The sequence below is a fragment of the Urtica dioica genome, chromosome 1 (assembly GCF_054948205.1).
Source record: "Urtica dioica subsp. dioica isolate 48M chromosome 1, U.dioica_male_clone48M_v1_H2, whole genome shotgun sequence".
Lineage (NCBI taxonomy): Eukaryota > Viridiplantae > Streptophyta > Magnoliopsida > Rosales > Urticaceae > Urtica > Urtica dioica.
In genome coordinates, this window is record NC_142756.1 from 2,966,639 (window position 1) to 2,978,959 (window position 12,321).

At 33.7% G+C, this 12,321-nt stretch overlaps 1 protein-coding gene across 1 annotated transcript; it reads left to right on the plus strand.

Moving 5' to 3' along the window:
- The first annotated feature begins 4,149 nt into the window (after positions 1 to 4,149).
- On the plus strand, positions 4,150 to 7,746 carry LOC149406363 (Galactose oxidase/kelch repeat superfamily protein). The gene is made up of 2 exons (XM_089600853.1): positions 4,150 to 4,951; positions 6,219 to 7,746. The coding sequence occupies exons 1-2, from the start codon at positions 4,446 to 4,448 to the stop codon at positions 6,772 to 6,774; spliced, it is 1,062 nt and encodes a 353-aa protein (XP_089456979.1). The 5' UTR covers positions 4,150 to 4,445; the 3' UTR covers positions 6,775 to 7,746.
- Positions 7,747 to 12,321: the final 4,575 nt, after the last annotated feature.

Sequence of the window (12,321 nt, forward strand, 5' to 3'; positions counted from 1 at the left end):
ATGACTCGGTTAGAACTAACTAAAGCAAATTCGAAGCTGGAGTCAAGAGCCCACTACTTCTCCAAATAAAAATTGGAGTTCGGTACCTAGGATAGCCTAGCGGTAATTCAACACCACCTCCTGTGTGGAGGTCGTGGGTTCAATCCCCACTGCAGTTAAGCTACCTTCAAAAAAAAAAATGGAGTTCTTAGGACCTTTACGGAGAAATCTAAACCCTAGGAGAGAGTTTTTCCTTCACCAAGTGTGGTTCTCTTTTCTTTTTGGTGGTCTTTCCCTTTTGTACTTTTCAACAATCCTTTTCTTTTTTAGTTTGAGTATATATATGAGCTGGTCTGATTTATAATTTATTGCATATATTTAAAAAAAAATTAATTGAGGATTAGTTACAATTTTTTTTATCGATCCTATTTTCTGGATTATAAATTTTAAATATGACACGTGCAATATATATAGTGAGATTATTCAAAAGGTTTGTTACGCGTGTCACAAATGCTATATATATATATATATATATATATATATATATATATATATATATATATATATAAAGGATATATAAAGGCAGTCATTTTCATCGTAGGGATGTGAAAGCTGGTAGATTGATAGACATGAGATTAGTGACACCCTAACAAGCTAATTAAGCCTACTATGAGCTTGAAATTATTAAACCAAACCGATCATATAAACCAAATCGCACTTTTTTTTTTTGAGAAATTGCCTCATTTGTTACCAATTTCATAACATTTTCCCACTTTCCACCAAAACACTAATTTGTCCCAAAATGCCACCGAGATGTCAACATTGTTGACATCTATGTCAACAATGTTGACATTTCATAGTGAAGGGAAAAAATAGATGTCAACATTGTTGACATAGATGGTGGTATTTTGGGACAAATTAGTGTTTTGGTGGAAAGTGGAAAAATGTTATGAAATTGGTGGCAAATGGGGCAATTTCTCTTTTTTAAAACGCTCATTCGATGAAGTTAGGGTTGTAACCAACCCAAACCGCAATTGTTTCGGGTTGGTTTAGTTTTTATAAACCTCTATCGGCCGTAAGAACAAGCACCGAAGGAAATAGAAAGAAAGCGTCGAAGTCCATTGGACGACTTCTTTGAAGTTTTTTATCGCCCTTCCACGGGTGCCGGATTACTTGATCGAAAGTCTCCCATGATACAACGACGGAACAAGACGAGCTATGCCCCACAAGACTCGACTTCGGCGAACTAGAATCATGGAGCCAAAAAATATCACCAGACTACAAAAGAAAACACACAATTTTAGATGGAGAGATGAGATCTTAGAAACTTTGATGGTTTCGGTGCTGGTGTGTTTTGATTGAGAGATGGACACTGCCTTTTATAGGCATTTCCATGAACGGCTCTGAACAAAACCGTTGCTCACTAATGCTCCATGAAGGCACCTTAACGACATTCAAATCAAAACATTTTGACATTAAACCATTCAGCCTTCACACGAGCCATTAAGGCTCGGTTACAAACAATAAACCGCTGCACTAAGTGCACGGTTACAACACCAATAATTAAATAATTTTTTTTATTAAAAAGGAAGGAAAAAATAAAGGGAAGGTCCAAGCCTATTCCGCCCGCCCAATTTGATGACGGTGGCGCGCGCGTGATTGACTTGGACTTGCCTAAACCTTTGATCCTCTACAAAATTGAGCCACCTTTGGTCTTCAATCATACACATAATATTAAATACTCTTTAATACTAATATTCCAATAAGAAGTCTTAAAATATTTATAGAAAACTCACTCTTTCATAGTCATTGCCCAGAAAGAAGCGAAAGAAAAGGCAAATCCACCACTACTAATCAGTACTGTGAATAATGGGCAAAAGAATTCTGGAAAAGAAAGTGTCGACAATAGGATGTTTTGTTTTTTATTTTTAACTTTCATTGGACTAGGGCATGACATATTCTTGTCATTGGATGGATATAAACTAATAAAAACAATATGACATTTTTTTAATTAGCTCCTTAATATTCTCGATTAGTACAACCTGAGTAGGACAGTTGTTAATGGTCTCCTTAAATATTAAGCCCAGTTGCTAGCTCTATATTCCAATATATTCTTGGTTTACTCGTTGGTGATTGTCTTAATCTTATTATTCTTAATTTTATATATATATATATATATATATATATATAATATAATATAATATAATAATATGTGTTTGCTTTTTCTGTGTAGACCAGCTCAAAAGCTTTTTTATGTTTTACATATTACGGCACATCTGATATTAAAAACAACAAAGATTTTTAGATGACTGATTACCAATGTATATTAGCGTCACATGATCATATATAGATTTCACACGATCAAAATCAGAGAGATCTGTTTGTCACTAATGACTAGTACATGTCATGTGTTTCCCATTTGATTAAAATAAAACTGTTCAATTAATTATTTGGACGCATAATTTTTTCCCTTTATTGATTTTTTTATTTTAATTTAAGCATAGAGATTGTTGATATATATTTATATACATAAGGATTAAATATGATTATAAATAATAACAAAAAAATACTAATTTCGAATAAGGATGTAACTGCCTTAAACAAATAAGAACTCATTCTTCAAATCTATAGAAGCAACTTGATGTGACATGATGTTATGAAATATCTAAGGTAGAATGCTAAAATTTAGTTGGGGGTTCTCGACTCGGTTATGCAAAAATGAAATGAGATATTTCGTGATATATAATAATTCACATTTCGCGTTCATTGCGAGTTTGCGACACGGGTCATAATCGTGAAACGAGGTTTGAAAAAAGTTGTTCAATTTTAAATTTAATCACTTAAATTTTAGTAAGCTTGAGAGAGCACTTAAATTAGACCAAAAAGTCTAATGAGCCTTGCATTGGACGTCCAATATATAGATTGGTGATTATAGAGTTGTTTTATTTAAAATATGGAGGTTGATATATTTATGGAATATAATAGATTATTTTATAAATTTGATTTGGTAAACAAAATATTTTATTTGATTAAAAATAGAATATATATTAGCTAATATATTTAAATCTAGGTACTTAGTATTTTACTTTATTCCAAGTTCCAACAAACATAATACGAAAAATATGATTTTTTTTTTCTCTAAGGATCATAAAAATGAAAACATAATATAATAAAATAAAGTTATTGCTTAAATATTTGATATTTTTGTTCTAGATTCTAAGATTTGAAAAAATGATTATACTTGGGGTAGAAGAAAAATTCGACTAATTTACTTGAGTTAACCTAATCACTCTCTCTCTCTCTCCACTTGAGATTTTTGAACTCTCTTTTTCTACAAACATAATTTATTGTTTCGACGAATCTCTCCTTAATTTAATTAAATCAAATAATTAGTTAGCTCACACGATAATCCAATTTAATTTAGTTAAAAGATAAATAAAAATTGTTTTACTTCGTTTTTTTTTTAATAAGCCTCAACAAACATATATACGAATAAATTATGTATACATATGTGAAGGGAAATAGTCTTCCAACGTGGCGTCTGATAATCATGCTAGTCAATAAAGTGGTTCCTACTACGAGGAAAAAAGAAAAAAGAAAAAAGAAAAAAAAAATATTCAATTACAAACAATTAATATTTTCCGATCCTGATTAGCGCGTTCTTTGTCACAAAAATCCAGATGATTAAACATGTTAGCTTGTCCAATACCCCCACATGCCGAGGGATTATTATATTCAGTGTCACAAAAATAAAATAAAAAAGTGAATAATTATAAAACGAGCTTGCTCTGGTATTATCGGTAGAGCTAGCGATTGTACTAGTGGTGTTGGTGGTGACGGTGATCCTAACATGTTAATATTAAATTAATGATATAATTAATAATATACGGCTTCAAAATCCGAGCTCCAGTACAAAAGCCAAGCATGGCTGTTTCTCTCTATGCCTTCAATTAGTCTTAAAATCGCTATTATTTATTATAAATAAAGTTTCTGATCATATATTATACTCCCTCTCTCTCTCTCTCTCTCTACATTTATTTAAATTTAATGGACTTCCTTTACGCTAATGCCTGTTAAATGTATTATATAATTATATAACCTTTTATATTTTTTCCTTTCTTTTTCTCTCTTGCTCTTTTCAATAACAACCATCTCCACCATCTTTACTGCTTTGCTTTGACTTTTACTCAGTCTGCATAATTAACAAAAACAAAAAAAAAATGTACATATTTAAGCATATATGCTTTTATTATTTCTTCTCTCTGTCTTTATCAAACCCTTGATGCAACAACACTTCCTTCTTCATTTTTCATCTCATTTCTGAGATTCCTATCATTACTGTTAGAAAGAGACGCTATATATATAGGTTCGTTAAACTTCCACTAAACTCTCTACTGACAACTTTTATATAAACAGATATATATATATATATATATATATAGATATAATATAACAGATCAAGAAATATGGATGAACGACCGGAGCTACTTGAAGAGTTAGAGGCGATGATAGTGGCGAGAGTGCCTCGGGCGGAGTACGGCCGTTTCTCCGTCGTCAACAGACGGTTCTGGTCCCTCATAAGGTCCGGCGACATCTACGAAATCCGGCGAGACGACGGGGTCCAAGAGCCGACGGTGTTCATGCTCGCCGCCGGAGCTCAGATGTGGTGGGCCTTTGACCGAAACTTCCGGCGACTCCGGAACCTTCCGGCGCTCCCCGCCGGAGAGCCCTTCCGGAACGGCGACAAGGAGACGCTCTGCGCCGGGACCGACTTGCTGGTCTCCGGCAAGGAAGACGACGGAGTTCCGGTCGTGTGGCGGTACAGCCTCGTCCAAGACCGGTGGCTCCGAGGGCCGTCGATGATCAACCCCCGCTCCATGTTCGCCGCCGCGGCTTCCGGCGACTTTGGTTATGTCGCCGGTGGGCTCCTCCAGGTCAACAATGAGACCCACAGCCTCAACTCCGCCGAAAGGTACGTATTATATTTAATACCATTTTTCTGATTAATTAATAGACAATATGCTCTTAAGATTGAACTAATGGGTATCTTGATGTTATTATTAGCTTTGAGGTTTTTTTTTTTTTTTTTTGTACTTCTCGTTTCAGAGAATAGGTCATCAATTATCTATTGTGTTATTGGTATTATACACACAATCATATATTATGAGATTCAAAAAAATAAACTAGGTCACTATCTATGATAATCTTTTTTCGAAGTGTTTACACAATTTCTTATTTCGTTTATGTCAATGTTACTAGTTTCGGATTAAACTTCCCGTGCTATTTGAAATCGAATGACATGATGAGTCAATTGTAATTACGGTTGTAATTGGAAAATTAGTTCTCATGTAATGATCTTAAAATGGGAAGATCACTGATATTCAACAGCACTGTGTCCCCCACGAAACCGTGGTGGGTCCCACCAACCTCAAAATCCTTTATCTATATATTACTCGTGTATTCTTAACAAAGTGTTTCTTATTGGTGTTTGTAAATCCTCTACCAATATGAGCTACTCTCTTATCAGAGTTTAGACCCAATAGTCATGTCCAGTTTTAATTTTAATACGTGTTCATTCCTAAGCTATAAATGAGGAGTCTTTTTTTTTTTTTTTTTTATCTGCAAATTCTGCCAATATGCTTCTTAATTACAATCATGCATAGGTACTAAAATGTCACCATCATCAACCATATATTTTCCAGGTACAACTCAAAGAGGCAGTATTACTACTGAAAATTATAACACTAATACAACCAAAAGAAATGAAAAGACTAAAATAACTTTATAATAAATATAATAATAATAAAAGCTAATCCTTTTTTGTTAAAACAAATTTTTGTTGTTGTACATATTTATCTGCAAATTCTGACTCCGTCTCTGGATGTCACTATATATCAACTATAAATTTTTCAGTTACATTACAACTCAAAGAGAAAGTATCACTTTTGAAAATTAAAACTTTACCCCTAATTTTTACACATTTTTCTTTTTTACATGCATACTCACATTTATAATTTCTTTTGGAAAAATAGTACCATAACCAGTTGAGCTTAGAAAATAGTCAAAATTTCAAATTTTCAGCGAGATAATCAAAGTTTGAAAATGTGATTAAATTTTTTGACGATATATACAAGCAATTTAGCTATAAACACTCTTTTTTTTTTTATTATTGTACATATATATATCTGACTGCAAATCCTGACTCTGTCTCTAAGTGTCGCTATCAACTGATTTTGCAGATATAACTCGAGGAGCGGGGAATGGGAGATTCTCCCGAGCATGCGGCGGAGGAGGCAGTACTGCTCGGGTTGCATCATGGACGGAAAATTCCTGGTGGTCGGGGGAAGGAACGCCGAGGACGGGCCCCTGACGTGCGGCGAGGCGTACGACGAGTCGAAGATGGCGTGGGAGCTCATCCCGGGCATCCTCGAGGCGGCCCCAACGACGACTCAGCGGTCGCCGCCCCTCGTCGCGGTGGTGGCCGACGAGCTCTACTCCCTCGAGGTCTCCACCAACCAGCTCAAGGCCTACTCCAAGGCCGAGCGGCGGTGGCGGAGCCTCGGGGCCGTCCCCGTGGCCGCCGGCTGGCTCGGCGGCTGGGGGATCGCCTTCAAGTCCCTCGGGGACGAGCTTCTCGTCATCGGCGGCAGCGAGAACGCCTTCGCGGGCCCCGGGATGATCTTCGCCTGCCGACCCGACCCCACCGGGGCCCACCCGCTCCACTGGAGGCAGCTTCAGTATGAGGGGGACCAACTTAACCGGGTCATTCTCAACTGCTCAGTCATGTTTGCTTAATTAGTAAAGTTTTTGGTTGGGGGTATGTGACTAATTAAGAATAATAAGGGAGGTGCATTTTTGGGTTAATTGAGTAACCTTTGTGGTGTACTGCAATGCAACTAATCAGATATCCTTTAAGGTATGTATATGTTGTTGTTGTTGTTGTTGTTGTATTAACAACTAAGATTTGTGGTAGGGAGAATGACACAAATATACCATGTGTTTTAGTGAAATGTCGAATTTAACTTTTGGTTTTCAAAAATGTCGAGTTCATACCCTCTGTTTAACTAAAATGATGAAATTATACCCTCTGTTTAACTAAAATGACGTAATTATACCATGAAATAGACAACAGCACCACGAATCTTCTTTTTATTGAATTTTCATTGACGTTGACTATAACATTTATATATAAACACCAATTATTTTTATTCATTCACGTCATATATGTAATTTATTTAAAAACTAAAAAATAAACAACAGTCTCTTAGTCGTGAAAAACACAAAAAGATGCAAATGGGTAAAAATCGACAGTTGGTAGTCATCAAAATCACAAATTCGAACATATAATCAAGGATTTAGAGTTGCAATTCGAACACGGAATGAAATAATCTATTGGGAGATATGAATTTTATTATTTAATTTTAATTTAAGACTAATTTTATTTCAAAACTGGGAATTTGAAAATTAGGGTACTGGTTTCGATTTGATACGGTTTTTCTTATATAAGAGTTAATATCAATCAAAGGGAGATTTGTGATACTGTTATCCATTTCAGGGTATAATTGCGTTATTTTAGTTAAACAGATGGTATAATTTCGTCATTTTAGTTAAACAGAATGTATGAACTCGACATTTTTGAAAACCAAAGGTTAAACTCGATATTTCACTAAAACACAGGGTATATATGTGTTATTTTCCTTTTGTGGTATGACTCCATATAATGCAATTTGCAACATTATATGTTTATACTTTATATTCGGGAACTCATTTTTGCAATATACCTACTATTTTTTATAGGATCTTTTTTTTTTTCTTTTTGTCACGTGTACTTTGAAAATTTGTCCATTGTGATCCTTTTAGATAGTTTTGTCAATTTATGGACAGATTTTCAAGTGTACCAGTGTCTCGCGAAATTTTCGTACGCAAGTGGAAACGACGAATTGAACTCAATAAAACAAAGGTGATTATCAACTAATTTGTAAAAAAAAAATAGACAAAGATAGAAATAAACACGGGTGAACGGATATGAGGAAGGCAAAGGTAACAAATTCGCTAAACTCTCTTATGGTCGGGATTCTTAGAATTACGCACTATTTTTCGGTTCTCTCTCTTCACTAATCACACACTCGTAAATTTATCGTTAAATCTATCTCGAACATCTAACAACCTATGTCAATACCGGATTTTTATCTCTCGATCTCAAACTCTAAAAATACGACAAACATTACAATCAAGAGTGTACACACGACTCCATAACATTCTAAGTATCTCTAGCTTAGGAATGTACTACGGTGAACTAATCATTATGCACGATTATCTAATTCTCTCTCGAGCAACTAAAACAATCCTAAAAATCACGAATGAGATCATGAATCTCAAACAAGCATTGAACACAACATTAATTCAAGCGATACAGAAGATGAACCTGAAAAATACTTCAATTAAATAAACAAAAAATTGGCTACGTAAGCCACCTAAACTATATGAATTGTAAATTAGCCAACCTTTGGTAAATAATTTGTAAATAGCCAACTTGCATACGTGGCAGCCTATTAACTACCTAAAATATATGTTTGGTTGTGTTAAATAAGGCTTTTATTAATCTGTTAATAAGTTTACTTGGCTATTTACAAGAAATTAACCAAAGGTGGGCTATATCTCAATCCACTATATCCGTGTGGCTATATAACTTAATAACCCTTAAATAAACACGAATCCACAGCCATATTCAAGTAAAACTAAGCCATCACCCTTAAGGTGTTCAGTTCATGGCGACGACTAGAACAGAAAAACAAAATAATTCCATAAAAAGCATAACAAAATAAATAAATATCAACGGGAGTTTCAAGGAATAAAGATAGAAGGAAGAACGTTAAATTCGCTGTTGTCAATCACGACGAACGATTGTCTTCTTCTCCGATTGCCTCTTCTCTCCAAACAAGCCAAACAAGAAAAGAAAAACTAAAATAAAATATAAGGTGTGCTTTTAGGTCACAAGAGTATATAGCCCTTTAAATTAGATCTAAAGGCTCAAAATTGCTTAAAATCGGGTAATTATCTTTTCTGCACTAGGAGTCAACGCGCCACAGTGAATGTTGTGAGTTTATGTGCTTTGTTTCCGGCTTTTGGTGTGGCGCGCTGAAGGGTTGATCAATGTTGACTTTCTCATATTTTTTTTCGTTTTGACTCCCGTTTTCTTCTAAATGACTCCCACGATGTACCGAAGTTCAATCAAACACCCAAAAACCTGAGATTCACTATGAAAACACCAAATAATCTCAAATATACTTGAGAGCTCGCTACATGCTCGAAAACGATAGATTTATACGTGCAAAATGCACTCATCGTAGTGACTTTAAATTTTAGAGGAAATAGCATATTCATGTAATTTTATTCTTAAAATTCGCATTTTTCTCATTTCAGATCCAAAATCAACCGATCTTAGTATTTCTCTTCAATTTTGAAGTCTACATACGTTTACTTTACCTTAAAAATAAGCTCGGTCACCGAATACTTAAATTTATATCTAAAAATTGATAACATTTAGTAAAATAGTCGCAAAAATGTCTAATTTTTTAAAGTGTATATACATCATCGTAAACAAAAAAGAAACATGAGAGGAGCTGTTAGAATTCGGGTGCCATCAGTATAAATAAACCCATATTTAATGTTTTATTTTTAATTATTGTTGATTAGTGAGAAAATTTGATCGAGTCGAGTCAACAACCGAAAACGACTATATCACTAAACAGTTGACTTTTGATCGAGATAAAGTAATTTAATATTGCATTGACTAGTAGGAACGCTGACCCTTGAGGCTTTTACACAAAACAGATGTATTATTGGTTCTGCAAATTTTTTATTTTTATTTTTTAGGAAGAAGAAAAAAATATATACAAGAGGCTCTTAAAAAAACGCAAACAAAATCTTTTAGTATGGTTATAAAGAGTCTTCAAATTGTATCACTAATGATAAAATGAAAGACTAATTAAGAAATTATGGGTTAAATAATAGTTGTATCCAAATTCAAAAAAAAAAAATAATAGTTGTATCCGAGAAGCACATGATAATTTGTAACCGTGGAAATGGGATTCTCTCTCTCTCTCTCTATATATATACATATATATATATGTATATATATATATATATATATATATATATATATATATATATGGTGAGTTAGCCAATTAGCTCAAAATCATACATCTTTTTGAAAAATAGTCCAAATTCGATTTAATTAAGAAAATAGTCCAAGACATCTAATTTGTCACCAGACTTCCAAAATTACTCGTATGCTCTAAAACACGCTCAAACACTCAAATGCCCAAAATTGCTCAAAACCAAAAACACGAAAACCCTAAAATCTCTCGTTCCATCGCACCGATTCACGCCGTCGCAGCTCGAAATGGTCTCCGCCAGCACGTTCGTCTTCATCTATGACGCCAATCTTCCGACGCAGCTTCAATTCCACCGTTCCGACATGTAAATTTCTAAACTCAAGCAAAATTAGTTAATTAATTAACTCGAGCGATTCACTAGATCTGATATTCGCACCGATTCACGCCGATTTGCTATAGCTTTCTCTGTATGGCTATTTATATGTATAAGTTAATTAATTAACTTACTGGTGATGTTAAGTTAATTAATTAATTAACTGATTGAATTAGGACTTAAGTTGAGTTTATGATTTTTCAGTGAATTGCTTGTTAAGTTAATTAATTAAATGATTGAATTGCTTGTTAGGTTAATTCTCTGCCATCCCGCTCGTCTTCGTCTTCGACGATTCGGAGGTCCAGGTTGACAGGACCACCAATAAACACTGCGGACATCGAATCTTTGTTGTTGATTTGCGACAACTAGGGATTTTGTTTCGTTGTTCGCAAATTTATTAATTTTGTTTTTGCTGTTTGGAATCAGTGATGGTGAAGACTCGGATCTGCACTAAATTAAATTAATTGAATAGAAAAATTAAAATTAACTTCGTAATAAATTCATTGGAAGAGTAAATTAAATTATCTACATATTAAATCAACTTAACTTTTCAGTAAGTTAAATTAACTGTAAAAGTAAATTATATTAACTTTTTTCAAAAGGGTATAATTGTATCTACAAAAATATGTGGGCTATTTTCTTAATAAAATAAAATTTGGTCTAAATCTTTAAAAGGAGGTAGAAGATTGGATAGTTCCGACAAATATATATATATATATATATATATAAGGGATGCATCCTAAATTGGAATATTAATTTAAATAAATAAAAAGTGTTAGCCCTGTAATTAGTGGAAGGACGGATTGACGTAAAGAAATGGTTAAAAAAACCAAGCCTTTCGAGCAACCTAATTGATTCCCTGCACCATCTAAGGCTTAATGGAAGAAAAAATAAAATGTCATATAATATTTAGTCACTTCTAGATGAACTTTAACATATGATGATGTCCATACTTTTTCTAAGGTTTAGTGTCATTTAGCACCGTAAATTACGGCAAGAGCGTCATAAGTCTACTTTTAATTCCGAATAGGAATAAAATTAATTAAAATTAGTCACATAACCAAAAAAAAAAAAAAAAAAAACCCTAGTCCTTGTGACAGATAGGATTACAATATTAGCATATATATATATATATATATATTAGTTATTATTATTATTATTATATTTGTTTAATATTATTTTCCTTTTTTTATTTTATTATATTAGGGTTATATATACCCAGACTATTGTATTTCTCTTCAATGCATTATCATTCAGACTATTTCATCTATTTTCGCAATCCCTAAATCTTCATGGTATCAGAGTCTTAAAATCGATTTTCCACATTCGTTCACCGTTAGATTGTCACAAAATTTTCACACAATGTTCGTGACACACATTCGCTTATTCTGAAGCGATAGACGAATCTAAATAATAGCAAATATCACTTGTATTGAGAATTGTTGGCAGCGATAGTTGCGTAAAAATACGATTTTTGGGGTTGCTTCTCTTCAAAGACACCAGAGCATTGACTTTGAAAGATGATATTTTCTCAATGCTCTCTCGTGATAATTTTTATGCTTAATCTATACGAGGACAATTTGGCGATGCTCATGTTTCAAATATTGCTCATTTAGTTGATATTGATTAGCTTGAAAGTGGTAAGGCCTCAATCAAATAAGTTATTTACAATGTTTGGGTGAGAGTCGTTGGAATTCTTACTTTAAATCAACTTTTAGTTTGATCAAGATGCGTACAACATATGAAATGTTATTAAACATCAACATTGGTGGAACTACTCATAATTAGCGAGGTGATGCAAGTTCAACTTATGAGACAATGAGTTCTTATTACTTTATCTTTATCATGTAT